Source organism: Vigna unguiculata, chromosome 11 (genome assembly GCF_004118075.2).
Source record: "Vigna unguiculata cultivar IT97K-499-35 chromosome 11, ASM411807v1, whole genome shotgun sequence".
Classification (NCBI taxonomy): Eukaryota; Viridiplantae; Streptophyta; class Magnoliopsida; order Fabales; family Fabaceae; genus Vigna; species Vigna unguiculata.
In genome coordinates this window covers 27649770-27670527 of record NC_040289.1, presented here as the reverse complement: position 1 = coordinate 27670527, position 20758 = coordinate 27649770, and the positions used below count along the sequence as shown (strand labels likewise).

At 32.3% G+C, this 20758-nt stretch overlaps 1 protein-coding gene across 2 annotated transcripts; it reads left to right on the top strand.

The window, feature by feature from the left end:
* The first annotated feature begins 8920 nt into the window (after positions 1-8920).
* LOC114168472 (pentatricopeptide repeat-containing protein At3g58590-like) lies at positions 8921-18391 on the top strand. 2 transcript variants are annotated; one of them, XM_028053308.1, is made up of 7 exons: positions 8921-9363; positions 10385-14810; positions 15427-15471; positions 15619-16183; positions 16585-16629; positions 16767-17337; positions 17522-18391. In XM_028053308.1, the coding sequence occupies exon 2, from the start codon at positions 10966-10968 to the stop codon at positions 12598-12600; it is 1635 nt and encodes a 544-aa protein (XP_027909109.1). In that variant the 5' UTR covers positions 8921-9363; positions 10385-10965; the 3' UTR covers positions 12601-14810; positions 15427-15471; positions 15619-16183; positions 16585-16629; positions 16767-17337; positions 17522-18391. The 2 variants fall into 2 exon arrangements, with proteins under 2 accessions (XP_027909109.1, XP_027909108.1); XM_028053307.1 differs by having other exon boundaries at positions 16585-17337.
* Positions 18392-20758: the final 2367 nt, after the last annotated feature.

Here is a 20758-nt window from a genome sequence, read left to right as displayed (position 1 = left end):
TTATTAATTATTAATTATTTTATTAAAATATTTTTTTAATTTAAATATGTTATTTTAATTTATTCATTTTATTGTTTTTATAAAATAAATCTAACTCATCTAATTATGATTAAATTACTATCAAAATCAAGGACAATTTGATAATCTTGTTTTTCTTTCTATTAAACTTAATTTTTAATCTATCATATCAATTAAATCACTCACAAACTTTGAGAAACTTTACTTCTAACTACTTCTAAATTCACTCACTTTCATCTCTAAATTCCTTCAAGTGAAAAACACAAATCTCACTCTCAAATCCACTCAAATTCATCATCTTCCTCTCCTTCAAATCGGTATTGACAAGTAAATACACCCTAAGAATAACAAGATCGTATTTATTTAAATGTGAAACTAGTTAATAACCAATTAATTTAAAAGTTGAGTTGAAAAGAAATATATATAGTTGGAATTATTTCTAGTATTTTCTTATTTAGTTTTCATTAAAGTTAATAAAAGTCGTATATATTTCTTTAGTACTATTTTTGTTTGTGTTTTAGTCTCTTTAATGTTTGAAGTTTGTAGTTAGGCTTTTAAACTCATACAATTATTTAGTTAACTTCTAAGACATGAACAAAGCAAATGGAGGACAAACATCATAACCGAAATGTCAAACATTAACCATGAGACGTTGGTTTTTCAAACATAATTTTTATTTAACATAAATTAATAATTTAGTTTAATATATTAATATATTATTTACATATTCTTTTATATATATAGTGTGCAATGATTATTTCTTTAGAGAGGAGCAAAGGGTAGGGATATATCAATGAGAAAGAAGTTAGTGTAGATGGATGGTGACAAGTGGAATCTAAGAAGAAAAATATTGACCAGTTAGTTTTCTCTTGAATATTCATGCATGCCTTTCAATTTTTCAATTCAGTTTTGAGCAAGCGAGTGTCTCGCCCAGGCGAGGCGAGTCTCGCCAAAGCGAGAACGTATAGAGGCCACTGTTCCAGGTTCGCGAACTCTCGCATAGGCAAAGAGAACTCGCCTGGGCGAGGCTCCTTAGCCTGAGCGAGGGGTTGAGTGAGAATGCATTTCAACTTGGTGTTCTTCTTGTCTTTTGATGGTTGATTTGTACTTTATTGTACTATTATATGATGGCATGGGGGAAATGAATATGCATAATTGGTAGGGGATTATTTGTGGGGGATTGTGAGCTTGGCATGATTTCTATATGAGTTGTACATGAGAAGTTGAACACATATATGTGCGTGTGGTCATGAATTTGGCATGAGCAACAATGGACCTTGATGGTTGGTAAACCAGTGGCATGGTATTGGTATGAGAGGAAGCATTTTACTCATGATTGGTAATGACGAGTTGGTGTTGATTCTTACTCGTGGGAAACGAGGATTGGTCATGGATGTTGGTATGAAATTTTATGTGTAACGTATGTGTAAATTCTTGGCTGTTTATATATGTTGGTCCGTGTCAGTGCGTAATTTCTTGGGGTCTCTAGGTGAGACTTTCAAGGTCGCGCTTCAGTGGTTGGGACGTAATTCCATGGCCACTGTTAGTGGGTGTCCATGGTGGTGCCCCATATGTATAACTAGGTAAGGATTCAAGGTAAGGTTGCATCCTGACACTCTAAGGAGTCAGTTAGTCTCACCTAGAGCGGACTGACTCTTGTGGTGAGAGTAGCAGGAGGCCTGAAATTCATTAAGGGCTAACCTTGTGGTGAGAGAAATTGTTTCATTGTAACACTTGTGACACATAGCTCGGGGGTGAGCAACTCGGTGGTGAGCAGAGGTATCCACCGCAAGTGCAAGCATCCACTGAATCCGACCAGGTTATACGTATCTGGATGAGTCGAGTCGTGTCGTAGTGTATTGTCTGAAAGGTCATAACATGCTTGGTTGATGTGAGTATATGAAAATGTGAAAATATATCTGATTGATTGGATGGAATCTTTTGTGCTCTAGCTTACCCTACTTTTGTTGTGTGTGTTCTGCTGTGTGGTACTCTCTTTTGCGATGATCATCAACTTGTTGGTGTGAGCAGATGCGAGGAACACCCGTGGGCAACAGGGAGGTGATAGTTCCGCTACATAATCTGCATGGCCTGGATCTTAGTTTCTTTGGGCTTTCTTTAGGGTCATGACCCATGTATTGTTTCCTACTTATTACTCTACTTCACTTGTTAGACTTCTCAATTGTTTTATGTTGGCATCGTGGTGTGCCTAGTTTGTAGGGGTGCTGTTAAGGACCCCAAGACTGCATTGTTATACTATTATTGTGTAGCGTTTTCTTCAATTACACTTATTAATTAAATGGGACGTTACAAAGTGGCTTATGATGGTTCAACAGTTTGGAAGTGTTTTATGATGGTTCAACAGTTTGGAAGATCTAAAATAAATTTAAAAATTGAGATCTTTTTTTTAAATTTGTTTTTCGAATTTTTTTATGTAAAATTATTTATTAAATTTTCATAATTAATTTTATTAAATATTTATTTCTCAATATATAATAAGATTAAAATTTCTTGAAACATTATTGATTTTAAATAATTTTTTATTATCTTTAGTTTTAAAAAATTCCTTTTGACTACTGAAATAACATTAGAATTGTTAACATTATTGTATAAGCTCTCTCTCTCCCTCTCTCTCTCTCTCTCTCTCTATATATATATATATATATATATATATATATATGTATTTGGAATTTTTTTATTTTTTATATAATTAAGAATGTCAATTGGTTTATCATTTTCTAAACCTATAATTAATTTTCTTTAAGATATTTAATTATGAAATTAAATCAAATTTATTAATATCCAACAAATTATCATGTTTTAGAGAATTTTTTAAAGATTTAACCATTTTTCTTTCAAAACTGAAATATCTACACACCGTAATCCACAAGACATTTGCTTTTTTCTATTCAGAGCTCCTTTTTGTTATGCAATTAAAACCTCAATTCTTCTTTTCTTTTGAATGTTTGAATAGCGTTATTCAAATTTTCTAGTTGACATATCTATATATTTTTATATAAAATAAAATTATAATATATAAAACACTATTAAAGATAAATATATAAAACAAATGAATTAAAATAATAAAACTTGGTTATAGTTGTCAAGAAAATAAACTTGATAGTAGAATTGCAGTATCTTGAAGTCTCAAGTTTCTTTTTCATTCTTAAGCCTTAATTTTTTCACAAACCTACAAAGTTGTTTATTTTAAGATTAATCATTAATAAGAAAAAGGTTAAATTACTCTTTTGGTCCTTCTCTTTGTCATGAAATTTCAGTTTGGTCCTCAAATTTTTTGTTGTCTCAATTTAGTCCTCATTTTCTTAAAAATGACTCAATTTGGTCATCACCGTTAACTTTGACCAAACAGTGTTAAGATCAACGCCACGTGTCAATTTCTATATTTTTTAAATTTTTAATTTTTTTTAAAATTTTACACGTGTCACTTCATAGTTGTGCCACGTGTCAATTTTTTACACGTGGCATAATTATGAAGTGACACGTGTCAAAAATAAAAAATAAAAATAAAAAATTTAAAAATTTAAAAATTAAACAAATATTAAAAAAATTCAAAAAAACCAGAAATTGACACATGGCGTTGACTTTAACACCGTCTAGTCAAAGTTAACGGTGAGGACCAAATTGAGTCATTTTTAAGAAAATGAGCACCAAATTGAGACAACGAAAAATTTGATGACCAAACTGAAATTTCATGACAAATAAAGGGACCAAAATATTACTCTTCTCCATTCGATAGTAAGTCTTTTTTTTTTTTTCTAAACTTAATTTATCTGTTTACAAAAAACTCAACTTTGAATTATGCTCCAATTAGTTTATTATACACCAAAATACTAAACCATAATCTAATTAATAGTTTTGTAAAAGAAATTGAGGTCTTCCTCAAGTTATATGCAAAAAAATAACTCTCAAAACTTGTAAATCTAAAAGAACCGAAAAATAAAATTGGACAAAAGAAACACATTTCACAAATCCAAAATAGAATGAAAATAACAACAACACAAATAGAAAGAAAAAAATACTAAAACTTGAATTATCTTTCTATAGCAAACTCAACTTTGAATTATGCTCCAATTAATCAATTATTCACCAACAGACTAAATCATAATTTAATTAATAGTTTTGTAAAAAAATTCAGTCCTTCCTCAAGATATATGCAAAAAAATAGAAATCCATAAATCTAAAAGTACCAAAAAACAAAATTGTGCAAAAAAAACACATTTCTAATTCTAATACAAATCCAAAACATAATAAAAATAGGGTTAAATATGTTTTTGGTCCCTCAAGTTTCAGCGAAATTTGGAATTAGTCCCTCATCAAAACTTTTGACCAATTTAGTCCTTCATCTTTCAAAATGCGTGAATTTAGTCCTTTTAACCAAATTTTGTTAAGTTTATATGACGTTTCGAGCGCATTTCATGATAGTATTTAAGTTAACATTGAAGCAAAAATGTGTCAAACAGTATAAATAATTTAAATACTATCATGAAATGCGCTTGAAATGTCAGATAAACTTAACAAAATTTGGTTAAAAGGACTAAATTCACGCATTTTGGAAGATGAAGGACTAAATTGGTCAAAAGTTTTGATGAGGGACTAAACCCAAATTTCGCTCAAACTTGAGGGACCAAAAACATATTTAACCCATAAAAATAACAACAACACAAATAGAAAGGAAAAACATACTAACCAAAAATGAGGATGAAATAATTGCTACACACGGACAACATGAAATTCAAGAAATTTAAGGAATGTAATCTACCAATACCCTAAAAAAGGACTCTTAGAAGAAAATAAAGTAAAAAGAGGTAAGAGAATTCATAGAGAGATAAAAGAAGAAAATAAAATCCATATTGATTATAAGGAATAAAGATAGTTAATAATTATCTTTCTTGTAAGAAGATTATAATTTACTAAAAAAATATTTTAACTCATTAATCATCATTTTTACTACCAATAAAAATAAATATCCACTAATAATAATTTAATTAAATTTTATTCCTAGACAAACTTATAATTAATTTAATAGAGCTATATTAGTAATAAAATATTTTTTTAGGCTTTTTTATCTTAAAACAATTTTTTAATTAGTTTAATAGAGGTATATTAATTAGTACTAAAAAATTTGAGGCATTTTTTTCTTAAACATAATTTTATATTTAATTTAATAGAGAAATATCAGTAGTAAAAAAAAATTGTTGAGGCCTTCTTATCCTTGAGGCCTAAAGTGACACTCGCTTTTCCTTTAAGCCATTTTATTTTTTTATTTGGATAGGTTACATTATTTGGAAATTTAATTTATAATTAAATATCCCTATCTTTTTTTAGAAAGAATAAAGTAATAAGTTATGCTTTATATGTAGTTTATAAAATTTATATTTGCAACTTATTCCTTCTGGACAAAGAAATGGGAATAAGTTAAACTATATTAATATTTGCTTATTTTCACCAACCTTCACTTAGGCATAAGTATGTAACATCCTATTTTAGTAGCTTAAAACTAATAAAATAGGATACTTCATCATATTATTCAAAACAGATAATTCAATGTATAAAGTATATTAGTACAGTCTTACAAAGGATAAGACTGTAAAATATAATAATTATACAAACAAACTAAAACCAACAAAGCTCTGTACAAAGACTAACCACTACTAAAGCTCCCTGAGACTTTCAATTACTCTAATTGATGACTCCTCATTCTTCATGGTTCCTCATTCTTCAGAGATATCTCTAAACCTGCACATTTATCTGCTTACACTGATATGATGATCATTACAAAAGAAAGCCACAAACAAACACAAGAAACGCAAAGCACACAAAACAGTAAGCTAGTGTACAAAAGATTTAACCTGTGGATAAAATACAAGAATGTATATGTACACAAAATAGATGACTTAAACTCAATTATCCAGAACTTGCTAATGACGTGGACTCTTCGGAGGTGTGCACTTGTGGCAGTTTTTAGGCTTTGTAGAGCAGAGCTTCAAAGGGTAATCACCCGACCACCCAGAAGGTTAATCTCTTTCGTACCTAGGACCAAACAAGTCCAGTGACTAAGACCTATTGCAACCTTCACCACATAACTCATTATATTCTACTTAAGTGTGAATGGTTATTAGAGTATCATGATACCTCCTTACTGACATCCATACGTCAATGCATTCACTAAACTCACTACCACAAAGAATTTCTCCTTGAAATTCCTTAAACTCCGTGATCATACATGTCCACAACAATATTTTCACATCAATATAGTAACTATCAAAGCCATGGATATCAATAACATCAATCATCAAAACCACAAGGAAACCAATTGAAAAGACAACAAAACCAATAGAGGGCTGACGCTCAGAGGTGGCGACCAGCGTCAATCATTTTGCAAATTTATTACTTAATGACCCCCTTCTAGTGCACAATAGTAGAGTGGTCTCGAGCAGTGGCGCTCAACGATGATAATCTCCTTTCAATGCTCTGTCACAAACCCAAAATCTAAATTTTTTCGAATGGAATGTGGCTCAACAGTCTCTGGGCGTCACTCAACAGCATGACAACACAACATTGATTGAGAAAAATGAATTTTTCCTATTGATCAAATGGGATACTTCCCCCTTAGTGTTTTTGGTTCAAAATAGTTTTAAATGTTTAGGGACTTGTACCCATTTGCCCAATTGTATCGATTCTAATTTTGTCATTTAAACACCAACGACAATTTCAATCAAACCTAACTATTTTAACACCTATTGGTTACCAAATTCATAAATACACAACAAAACATATTCAGCAGCAAAACACAACCCAAACATTACATGCAACAACCTAAATCATCAATTCATGAATCAACCACCTATTGTGTACCATAATGATAGTACCTAACCACATTTTTCACATGCAATCAAACAATTTAGCAAAAAAACAATCAACATACAATTTGTACAAAAACCTAACTAAGCAGCCTATATGACTCTAACCAATGAAACTCCTTTCAACTTGCAAGATGCTTTATCTACTTATTGAAACATCACAAAAATGATCAGAACAAAACTGTTATGCCCATTAATCAATATAGACTTACATTGGTGACTAAAAAGGTGCATGCAAGTGAAAGAAGACTCACATGCAACAGAAAATAGAAATAGACAAAGAAAAATAAATAAAATTCAACTTACGCGAATAGTGAAAATAATAGGTCCAAATTGAAGAGCTCGTTGTGAGAATCAATCGTATGGTCTTGGTTTTTCAATTAGACGAGTAGAGAGGAAGAACTCTTTGAGAGAAGTTAGAGAACTTTAGAAAAGTAATTTCTAGAGAGATTGTGTGTTTTAAAATAATTAAACTCGCTTATAAAAAAATATTTATACTAAACATTTTAGTATTAAAATAATCGAGCCTCACTATTTTTAAACAACTATCAATTCTAAAATGTCATTTGTAGGTCTTTACAAAGTCAACAAGTATATTACATTATTTTAAAATAGTAATTAGTATATCTTACTAACTAACTCATTTTGAAAAGAAAGAGGTGAAGGTAAATAGGGTGTCAAACTGAGCCAACTTGACTTACACGGTTTGACTCATCACGATTGAGTTATAACTGAGTCAGCTCAACTCAACTGACTTTTTGATGAATAAAAAATTTTCTAACCCAGTTCGACCTACCACAAATTGGTGGGTTAGTAGATTTATTTCATATATTTATTATAGTACACTCAAAGTAGATTTACTATATTATTATTATTAGTATAGTATTATTATTATTATTATTATATAATTATTATTTAATGTGCAGGGATTAAACAATGACCAAGTTTCAACCGGAGACCATTTTTAACTTAAGTTCAAACTTCAGGGATCAAAAGTATATTTTTTCCAGTTTTTGTGAAAAGCGTCGACCTAGCCGACGCTAGTTTTATTTTTTATATAAAAAATTAAATAACACGTGACACACCGTTTGTTATTTTTAACGCAGTCCAAAGATAGGGACTAAAAACAATGATTTTGAAAGTACGAGACCAAACAGTGACCAAATTTCGACCAAGGACTATTTCCAAATTTAGGTCAAACTTGAGAGACAAAAAATATATTTTTCCTTTTGTTTCTTCAATACATTTAAATGTATATTATTGGTTATTGTGTTTGCACCGAACTTTATTGTTGCAATATTATATGCCTTCGCTGCCTCCTTTTCACTTGTTGTTTGTTATAATATGAACTTAGTTACTTGATCACACAATGCTGTGAAACTAGACTAAATTTTAATCAACCAATTGTTTTTCATAACACCACAACTATGGGAGAAAAAGAGGGAAAAACTCAAACTTTATAACATGAAGATAACAATTAGCAAATCAAACCACATGAAAAAGCATACCAAAAACGGCCTAGATGAATATGAGTTAATAAAAATTCCACGATTAAAAAAGTTGACCAAATATATATTTTTTTTTAAGCAAAAAAAAACTTTGGAAACATATTATGTTAGTTTGTTCCATGGCTTATTAAAGAAAAGAGGAATTAAGCAAAGGAAGAAACTTGAAAACACTAAACTGCAAAATGAGGTTTAATTTTACACCCCAGTTGATTAAAACTTCCACAAACCATAAAACAAGAGAAAAGCATGTGATGCAAATTTGGAAAAGTCTGGTGGCAGTCCCCAAAAACTAGAAACAAAAAGAAGAGGATCCAATAGCGGAGGAGGCATCGATTTCAGAGGACGTTCAATGGCAGAGGAGTAATGCAATACTTTAATATGTGAAGTAAAACACCGTGGTTCAAATATAATATTAAAAATAAAATATATTTTAATCGATTGCAAATAGTAAAACGATGAAGTTTGCTAACCTAGTAGAGGCTCAACAATTTTTTATGTAGAAGAGTAACTAAACTTTGCTTCTTCCTCTAGCTTGCACACCGAGATAAAAATGGAATCTCTAAAAAAATTATAGAGAACACACGTCTTACACAGTGCAAAAGTAAGCTTCTTTGAGGGCAAATTGTAATTTTATGAGTTTAGGTGACTTTCTCTTCTTTTTCCCTCACTCACACAATGAATGTCCTCTTCTGAATCCTGTAAATTAATGGATCCAAACCGGTGACTCACTCGCCTTTACCTCCTCAACAACAGTAAAGCCGCTGAAACAAACACAACGTAAAGGTTTGGGAGAAACCCTTCAGAGAAAACGATTGGGTGGCAAAGTCGTGGTCAAGTCGGTGTCGGAGAGGGAGGACAATATAGTTTTAAACGCCTCACGAATTAGGAAGAAACGCGATTGAAATACATACGACATATGAGCATCAATGAGTGGAGCCATTGACGGCCACCAAATGGTTTGTCGTCAGAGATCGAGTTTTCCTTCTTCTTTTTTTCACATTTTTGCCTTCTTCAAATTGGGTTCTTATAGAGAAAAAAGATTATTTTCATGTATGATTCACTTGTCACTTGTATAAAGGTTACAGAAAAGATTTTGATAAGTAATTCAAAGTGATGAAACTTAATAATATTATTAATGTTTAATACTTCTGCATTGATACTGGTGAATTTGGGAATAGGAAACTCCTCTTCCTTGTATTATTTTTTTTTTTGCAACAAGGACCAGAAAAGATTATGTGCATTCATTTGTTGATGGTAGCATAATGATAATTTTTAGGTGTCACCAATGCCAAGAAGGTTCATGTATTTGACATTAAATTCAATTTAAAGTTACCTAGATTATTTGTTGGTTAACTACCCTTTTGTTGATTCTGGAGTTTCTTCATTGAAAGTGTTTTTCTTGAAAACATGGTATGAATAATATTGAGATTATATAGGTCCTGAATATTGACTTCCTTAAAGTCTAAATGGTTCTATGTATCCTTATTATTGTTCTCTTTGGACCAAAAATAGAAATACTTTTATTAATGCATTTAATATTTAGTATTATCGCTCCTGTTATATTCTTCTTTAACTTTATCAATCCAAGGATCCCATAAACCATAAATGATTAGTATTACCCTCTTGAAAAATGGGACCCACATTTGCTTAAAATATTATTACACCTTTGGTGTCAAGTGGGCGTATCTTGAAAACGGGTGTCAATATAATGCTATCAATAACCAAATGATTTATCTATTTACGGATTTCATAATAGTTGGAGCTATGAATCTTCTCCTGTGGATGATTTATAATGGAGTGGAGTCTTCCTTTTTATCAGTTCGTCCTTTGAACATGAATCATAGTTTCGATCCAAGCTATGAAGTAATGTTGACTCTAGTTGCTCCTTCTATGATGGTAGCTTTATTATTATTGACAGCATAAACATCACTCATTACATATACAACATAAAATTTCACCCCTTTTTCTGGTTTTCAGTGTTGACAATGTTATAAAGATTTAGCTGCATGAGTTGCCATAGACGGGGTTGCCGACATGGCCAGCTCCTCCTCCATTTACTCAAAAGGTGTTCAACCATTTTGTCTTTTGATACCATTAAATGTCTCCATGCACTCTCCTTCACAATTGGTCCCATTCCAAAGCAATCCATTTTCATTCACAACAACATCCTCTCCTCATATATTTCCCTCGGTGAAGTGCTCCACTCACGCAAGATGTTCAACTGTATGCCTCATAGAACAATTGTCACTTACAACACTCTCATCACTGCATATTGTCGACTTGGGGATGTGGATAATGCATGGGACCTTCTCTCTCACATGAGCAGGAGTGGTTTTGTGCCTACCCAATACACCCTCACTAGACTGTTGTCGTGTGAGTTCTTGAATCTTTCACTGGGTGCTCAGTTGTAGGCTTTGAGCATCAGGAATGGACTCTTTGATGCTGATTCTTTCGTAGGTACTGCTTTATTGGGCTTGTTTGCGAGGCATGGATGTTGGGATGAAGTCTTTTCTGCATTTGAATATATGCCCTAGAAGAGCTTGGTGACATGGAACTCGATGATGTCCTTGTTGGGGCGTAATGGGTTTGTTGAAGAGTGTAAGATTTTGTTTCATGATCTTGTGAGGATGGGGAAGTCTTTGTCGGAAGGTTCTTTTGTTGCTGTGTTATCTGGACTTGTTTATTCCGAGGATGATTTGGAATATGGTGAACAGATACATGGGTTAATGGTCAAATGTGGGTTTGGTTGTGAAATTACTGCACTTAATTCTCTTATTAGTGCGTATGTCAGGTGCAAAGCTATGTTCGCAGTGGAAAGATTGTTTGAGCAAGTTCGTGTTCAGAATGTTGTTTCTTGGAATATAGTTATGGATGCATTGGTTAAAGGTGAGAGACCTATGACAACACTGGAGTTGTTTTTGAATATCTTAAGCAGAGGATTGATGCCAACTCAGGTCACGTTTGTTGTTGTTATTGAGTCCTGTAGTTGCTTGAGAATTCTTGTATTTGGAGAATTTGTCCATGCTAAGGTAATCAGGAGTGGCTTTGAGACTGATGTTATTGTGGGTACTGCATTGATAGACTTTTATGCCAAATGTGATAAGATTATTTCAGCTCATAAATGTTTTGATCAGATAGAAGAGAAAAATTTGGTTTCTTGGAATGCTTTGATAGTGGGTTACTCAAACATTTGCTCTTCCATAGCAATTCTATTGTTACAAGAAATGTTTCAATTGCGTTATTCCCCAAATGAGTTTTCATTTTCTGCTGTTCTCAAGTCATCTTCAGCGTCTAGCCTTCATCAGTTCCATGGTTTGATTATAAGAGCAGGGTACGATAGTAATGAATACGTATTAAGCTCTCTTGTTTTGTCTTACACTAGAAATGGTCTCATAAATGAAGCACTTTCTTTTGTCAATGAATTTGAGAACCCACTTCCCGTAGTCTCATCTAATATCATTGCTAGAATCTATAACAGAACTTGCCAGTACTACAAAGCAATAAAGCTACTTTCTTTGCTAGAAGAACCGGATCTTGTGTCCTGGAACATTGTCATTTCAGCTTGGGCTCGGAGCAATGATTATGACAAAGTTTTTGCACTTTTCAAGCATATGCATTCAGCATGCATTCTTCCAGATAGTTACACATTTATGAGTGTATTATCTGGGTGTACCAAACTTTGTCGTCTGGATTTGGGTACTTCTCTACATGGACTTGCTATAAAAACTAATCTTGGTAATTTCGACACAATTTTTGGCAACGTACTAATTGATATGTATGGGAAGTGTGGAAGCATCGATAGTGCAGTGAAAGTTTTTGAAGAAATTATGCACAAAAATATGATTACTTGGACAATACTAATCACTGCACTTGGGTTGAATGGTTATGCTTATGAGTTGGTAATGAGATTCCGAAACATGGAAATGATAGGGTTGAAGCCCGATGCATTAGCACTCAGAGCAGTGCTTTCTTCATGCAGATATGGTGGATTAATGGAAGAAGCCATGAAAATTTTCAGGCAGATGAGAGCCACTAATGGGATGACACTAGAATATGATCATTACCATATTATTGTTGACCTTCTTGCAAAAACTGGACAAATTAGAGAAGCTGAGTTAATCATTGCAAGCATGCCTTTCCCACCAAATGCCAGTATATGGCGTAGCTTTCTTGAAGGCTACAGTATGCAATAGCTTGCAAATTGACTTTTGTACAAAGCCATTAACCTTTTGACAGGAATTCACTGAACATATTTTTGCTGTTTGGTTGTTCAACCTTTAACTCTAGAGCACGTGCTTGATTTTGTTTTTTTTTTTGAAAACCCTTTTTGTGCATATTGTGTATCTAAGCTTGTTTCTTCCTCTTTAGAAGTCAAAATTCTAACTCATCATATCAGGGACTTAGCTATGAGATTCATATGTTCCTTTAGTGTCTGTATTGTTTCCTCTGGAATTTGGATATTACATGTGGCTATTTGCTATCAAATCATCTCAGTCATGACATAAAGATTCATTCATTATAGTCGTTCCTAAGAAGTTTGGTTGAGGCAAGCACACCACAACCAAAATGGCCAAGCAAAAGAATTCTCTCGAACCAGTAATGGTAGTTGCTCGTGACAGGTGAGTGGGACTAAAGCCAACTGGAAAACAGTACAATGCTCAAGTAAGGTATTTCGGCAATGAGTATTACATGCGTTGAAGATGGAGCTCCTATGAAATAAAAAATCTTATTAACCGTATTATCAGCATTCTTGTTAGCCATATTGTGAGAAGCAACTTCCATAGTTTCGGAGCAGCGATCTTATGAAAAACAGCAGAATACTAAAAAAATCAAATTTCTCAACTAAGTACTATATTGGAAAGCATAAAGCAATCTTCAGAGTTTAATCAGCCACCACAGCAAGCAGAGTTTGTGCAGACTTATCGTGAAATACAGGATGTAATTGAAGGAGAGGACTTTCAATCAGAACAAGAAGGAAAAAAGCAGTTGGAGCAATCTGAAAAACCTGCAGATTGGTGTGAAAAACAGGATAGCATACCAGCTATTATTGTTCATGATTCTAATATTTTAGCTGATGCTTCCTCTGATTTTATTGATATTGTTTCTTATGATTTGAATGTTATTGCTGCTTCCAATTTTGATAATGCTGATTCTGACTTTATGCCTGCAGTTCAATATGGTTCCATTGATGTTCCTGCTTTTTACATTAATTTTACAGCTGTTGATTTTCATAATAATACTGCTGACTGTTCTAAAAGTATGGTTGATCCTGTGGTTGATAATCACACTGATTTTAATGAAATAACTGCAGTTCACACTGATTTTACAGTTATTGATGGTCATATGGATACAACTATTAAGGCAATTTATGAAAATCTTGCAGTTCAAGATTTTGATAATGTTGTTGCTGATTTTGATGCTTTTTGATCATATAGATATTGATCTTATTAAACCTATTGCTGACATTGCTATTATTGATTTCACTTCCAATGCTCTTGATTTAGTTTATGCTGTTGACCATATTGATATATTTGCTGCTGTTTTTGATCCAAATGTTGACGTTGCTGATTGATCTGATTTTGCCATAGTTTTAAGTGATAACAATGTTGCAGTAGTTGGTGAACTTCATGGTGCTGTTTCTGATCTTGATGTTGATTTTATTACTGCTACTGTTGATTATGATTTTAATGCTGCTGATTCTAAATTTTATGTTCATTCTGAACTGAATAATGTGGCAGTTGTTGCTGATTTTACTCCTGTAGTGTTTGCTGATTTTTCAAGTGCTGATTTTGCAATTGTTGATGCTGATATTCATACACCTCTCATTCAAGACATTCAACAACCTTCACTGGATGACGTGTGTCTGCTGCAACAGAATTAAAGAGAAAGCTCATTGCTGAAAAGGATAAATTCTATAGAAGTGTTGAGCATAAGGAAGCAAAGCTGAAGGGTCAATTTAAATTTTTGTTTGTAATAGTAGTGGTAGAAATTTGATATTTTTTGTAGATAGTATAGGTAGTAAATTTGGTATGGTGAATAGAATGATAGAAAATAAACTGTATTACATAGAAATAAAGAAAATAAATTTTGATTTATGTCCAATTTGAGTTGGGCAATGTTTTATAGATTAGTCTAGTTTCCTGCCTTTTAGTTTAGCCCAACCTAGTTTTCTACAGTTTATATTTGTTTGTTTTGTTACCTTTCATAATTAGTACTAGTTTGTAGATGTTAGGATTCTTGTTTCATTTCAGTTTCGATGTTGTTCTTCTATTTTTCTGAATTTTTTGTTTGCTTTCTTTTTTACTCTCACTCACATTCTCAGTCTCAAATTTCAGGTACAAATTTCATACAATTATCAATATAATTTTGATCTCTTTTCCAATCTCCTTTCTTCTTGAAAGCGGTATGGTCTTTCTTCTTCTCGATAAAACGGTAGTACGAGTGTTTTCCAGTCATACTTTGATTTCTAGGTTTGTAACTTCTTATTCTATTAATTTTCCTTTTTTGACCCAAACCATCACCATTATTAAGAGTATATGTGATTAACACGTCTCTTGTATATTTGACCTCAGGATTTTTATTTTTATTTAATTGCAGTGTTTTCGGGGTGGTGTGATTGACGATATGCTTTGGTGTAAGCTGTCTGTCACACTTATTTTAACATAATCATGCCTTATGGTCGGCTACCCTTGTTACAGTACATTTTTTGTTGGCTCACTTGTTTGTTAAAATAATTATTAAATTATTACAAAAATGAACCAATGACGCATATAATCAATCAATGAACCCATCTAAGTTTTGCAGCTGTCCCAAATACATCACTAATTCTTTTGGCTTATTTCAAGACAACTCAAAGTTCTTGTCTTACTTGCAATGAAATGTCATTTTCATATGAATAATCATCTATGACTTATGTTTGCAATGTAGTTATTGGCTATTGTTTTTGCTTGCTCAGTCATTGCTTTGGCGAAGTGATTATATTTATGATATCATAATTTACCTTCATTCTTTTTTAACAGGTATGAGCCAAATACAATTGACCTATGGGTTAACAGTGAACTAGAGTAAGAAATTTATATGTACTTCACTTGGATGAGTCAAATATCATACTAGTCATAAACTAATGATAATTTATTCCTTATATAAGTTTTGAATAAGTTTATTCTTTTATATCCAATCATTTACAACTAGGTTTTTTCCCTTGAACTCAGCCTAGATAGATCTACTAATGGATAAGTCATGGATTGATATGCCAAGGTTTACAACTGAATATTTTGATGGGTTAAATTTGGATGACTACTTGTCATATGTTCTGAAACAAGAAGGAAGTGAGAGATTTTTTGCTTGGGAGATTGAAAAAGGGTGTGGCGAAGTGCTCAGGCTTTAGATATGTGCCCTTTAAAACTAAGAAAGAGAGAATTGTGCTTCATGGTAATAGAGCTCAGTGTTATTTTCTTCTTAAAGATGCAGAAGGTGCCATCAGTGATGCCACTTGAGCACTGTGCCTATCAGGCGTTGCGTGTCCTCACAATTAGAGTTTATGGAGAAGATAACAAGCTTATGACATGAAAGGGCTTGGTTAAGAGAGCTTGATGGATTGTTTAACGTTCATGAACTCAAAGGGGTTCAAGATGCCATATATGCAACACGATTTTCCAACAAGCAAATGAATTCCACTTGGCTCTTTTTCACCTTAGTCAAAGTGGTGTAACAAACACCAAGAAATTAAAGAATTTGTTGCGAATTTGGGTCAGAAATCGAGGAGAAAAATGAAAGGTGAGTACTGATTAAAATTTATCCTATTTTTGTCTCATTTTAGGTTCTACATGGAAGGTTTAGTTGTGCAATGCATGAGTAATTTATAATAGTTATCATATTATATCAGTTATTAGAGACAGAAGCAGTCACTGAAGTGGTGAACCAATGACGCATATAATCAATGAATGAACCCATCTAAGTTTTGCAGCTTTCCCAAATACATCACTCATTCTTTTGGCTTATTTCAGGACAACTCAAAGTTCTTGTCCTACTTGCAATGAAATGTCATTTTCATATGAATAATCATCTATGACTTATGTTTGCAATGTATTGGCTATTGTTTTTGCTTGCTCAGTCATTGCTTTTGCGAAGTGATTATATTTATGATATCATAATTTACCTTCATTCTTTTTTAACAGGTATGAGCCAAATACAATTGACCTATGGGTTAACAGTGAACTAGAGTAAGAAATTTACATGTACTTCATTTGTATGAGCCAAATATCATACTAGTCATAAACTAATGATAATTTATTCCTTATATAGGTTTTGAATAATTTATTCCAATCATTTACAACTTGGTTTTTTCCCTTGAACTCAGCCTAGATAGATCTACTAATGGATAAGTCATGGATTGATATGCCAAGGTATACAACTGAATATTTTGATTGGTTAAATTTGGATGACTACTTGTCATATGTTCTAAAACAAGAAGGAAGTGAGAGATTTTTTGCTTGGGAGATTGAAAAGGGTGTGGCGAAGTGCTCAGGCTTTAGATATGTGCCCTTTAAAACTGAGAGAGAATTGCGCTTCATGGTAATAGCGCTCAGTGTCATTTTCTTCTTAAAGATGCAGAAGGTGCCATTAGTGATGCCACTTGAGCACTGTGCCTATCAGGCGTTGGGTGTCCTCACAATAAGAGTTTGTGCAGAGGATAACAAGCTTATGACATGAAAGGGCTTGGTTAAGAGAGCTTGATGGATTGTTTAACGTTCATGAACTCATAGGGGTTCAAGATGCCATATATGCAGCACGATTTTCCAACAAGCAAATGAATTCCACTTGGCTCTTTTTCAACTCAGTCAAAGTGGTGTAACAAACACCAAGCAAACACCAAGAAATGAAAGAATTTGTTGCAAATTTAGGTTAGAAATCGAGGAGAAAAATGAAAGGTGAGTACTAATTAAAATTTATCCTACTTTTGTCTCTTTTTAGGTTCTACATGGAAGGTTTAGTTGTGCAAGGCATGAGTAATTTATAATGGTTATCATATTATATCAGTTATTAGAGACAGAAGCAGTCACTGAAGTGGTGAATGGAAGACCTTAATGAATTGTTTTGGTGTTTGCATTGTAGGTAGTTATGAGTTGGTATATTGTAGAGGAACCTTTGAGTAGAAGAAGAGGATGGGAGAGAAGAAAGTGTAGAAGGGTGAGGGAGGGTAGAAAATTAGTGACTGCAGATGTTAGAAGAAGAGGGAAGGGTGAGGAACAAATTGTTCTATATGAAGGTTCTAGCATGGAGGAGATGGACCATACTTGATGCCTCTTTCACACTGGCATGCCCTGTACTTTTTCCTTCATTCACAAGAAAGGGGGAAAGATATTCTTCTACCTTTTCCGTTTTAATTGCTTTCGACCATAAATTAGTACACATATAAAAGAAACCAAAAAAGGGAAGTGAACAAGTGCTTAAATCAACTAATATCAGCTTAATGAATATAATCTTGAATTTGAATCTGAATTATACATACTTAGAGAATCATTTGTTCAACTTTGCTACCGTATGTGTTCCTCTCACTAAGCTTGGAAGTGTACTTTAGTTTAATCCCCTTATTGAAGTATGAAGCTAATTAACTTTTTCATTCTATAATTATGCTTATTGCTTCTCAGTTTATAACCAAACAAGTCCATGATCTCTTTGTCTTTCTATAAAGATTTGAGGAATGAATCACTCCTATTGGCTTCAAAAGAACAGAAGATTGTGAAGCTTTAACTTCTAAGCCTAAAGCTAATGATAATGTTGATGCTTCTCCTTGTAAGAATAATATTTCTGATAGATGTCACATCAAACGAGGTCGGGGAAGGAAATTAAATAGCATGGGGAATAAAGGTGTTCATTCCAATTCTTTGTCAATGTTAACATTAGGCTTTTGACAGGGTGATATTAGGGTTGTTTGTTTGGTGGAAATTTCCCCTCTATTATTTTTTTTTGTCCTATTTTATACCCCTGTTAACCTTTTTTCTCTCAATAAATAACCATTTGCTGTACTTTTTTTTTCGGGTATCTAAATTGCTTCACAAGGGTAACAACTCATTGGTTGCTTTGCTACTAGAATAGAGGTCTGGTGGCCAAAAGATAAGACGTAAGTATCTTGGTGGCATCTCTGCACTAGTCTGATACCAATTTCCAACCAAGTATATTATAGCCTCAGCTTCATTGGTGAACTTTATGGACAGAGTATGTTCATCCTAATGTCTCATTTGCTCTGTGTTGTGGAACTCATTTTTCTGTAAGTTCTTCAACTTAATAACTTATGAATTGGTTTTCCTCACTTAAAAGATTGCTTTCAATTTTGGAAAAATGATATGCACTTGATGCAGGTGAGGATACACACAGATGGAGTTACAACTGAATGCAAAGAATGCAACAAGTTTTGTCCTGTTCAAATATGTCTACTAAATGCCACTGAAAATATACAGCGATGACACAACGATGACATGCTATCTATATATGTTTGATAAGTTCAACATTATCCTTTATTTATTATATAATTAAATATTAAAAATAATTTGTATCTCTCATGAGATCAATACCATTAATATACTGCTAGTAATTCTGCATAACAAATATTTTTATTAATTAACACCTATATTTTTTTTTGTCTTTTTTTCATGTTAGGTCTACACTTCTTTTTCTTGAAATTTTCAGGGTCAGTTTACTACATTCATCATTCTTCCTACAAAAATTAAATTAAATTATTATTGAAAGGAATAATATATATAGCAATGGTTAAGGATGTAGTAGTTGATATGAGATATTTAGGATTTTTGTCTGATCAATGAGATCCATAATTAAACTAATAATGATAATTTAGTTGAGCTGATCAAGGTGCATTCATGGACATGTTAAGCTAAAGTTGTGTTGTAGGTCTAGTTACTTTATTGGTATTTTATTCTTTTGAAAATGATTATCCAATGTAGTGATGTGAGGGTTATAGTGAGTTTGCACTTTCTTTAATATAGTTAATTTCTTTTGGTGGTTAAGCACTTTATTTGTTAGTTAGGGTAGCATAGTAAAACTTTAGCAAAAGGCAAAAGGAATTGATTCAATAGAAAGATATTAAAAGAAATAGTGGTGAAAGTTATATTAATATAATTTAATTATGAACATGTTTAATAACATTTCTATCATAAATAAACATGTTCGTGATTTGATTAATATTTTATTAAAATATTACTTGAACCAAACAAATTCAACATAAATTGAATACCATTTGAATTGATTCTAATTTAATATAAAATTTAAATTAATATTTTTTGCAATTCAATTTAAATATAATCTTTGCAATACTTTATTATTATAAAATTATTAAATAATTAAAAAAATTAAGAAATTATCCAAAAGACATATAATTGAATTGTATTATATTATTGTTGTCATATTATTTTTTTCTCATATCCTTCATAATCTTGCAGGTAAAATTTACAATATAAATTTACTATCTTCTAAGTCGATTTAAAAAACTGATTCTAGTGCATAATTGTTCAACTAATCCCATTTAAACATAGTTCGGTTAAAATAATATATTTAAATTTAGTTATAATTCAAGAAAAGTAAGATTAAGTGTTCAAAAAGTTTATAAAATATATAATAAAACTAAACCATGGAAAAAATATTAGTATCTAGAGTATACACAATCATAACACTAGAAGTACTTGATCATGAGAAATTAGAATTTTCATCTGTAACATTCATGAGAGAAAATAAATAAATTATCATGATAAGAAAATAGAAAAAATGCTAACAAGATAAATAGAAAATGAAAATTAGTTATTCAAATTATAAATCAAGCATTTATTTAAAATAGGTTTAATTACTCGTAAGGTACCCAGTTTGGGTCAAGGGTGTCAATTTGGTACCCGGCGAAAAAAAGGTTTCAATTTAGTACCCAAATTATTTTAAGTGCATCAATCAAGTACATTTTCATTGACGCCGTTAGAGTCATTAACGTTGACGAGTGAACAGGGTCTGTTGACACAAATATTTGACACGTGGTATGGCTTTTATTTCTGACGTGGTATTTTCAAAAAAAGTAATAAATGAATTTACGTTTGAATTAAAAAAAGAAAAGCATTAATAAATGAATTTACGTTTGGAAAGACGAAAATGTGAGTGAGAAGTGAGAAGCAGTGGAGGAAGAAGCGATCAGGGTTTTTGCAAAATCGAAGGGCGAATTGATCGGAGAAGGTGAAATCTTCGGAGAAGCTGAAATCGTTCGGAGCAGGCGATCAAAGGTACGCTTTTTTGAGACCCCTGTTCTTCGTTCTCATGAGGGCATGGATTTAGGGTTTTTTATGCGATTGTGTTTGC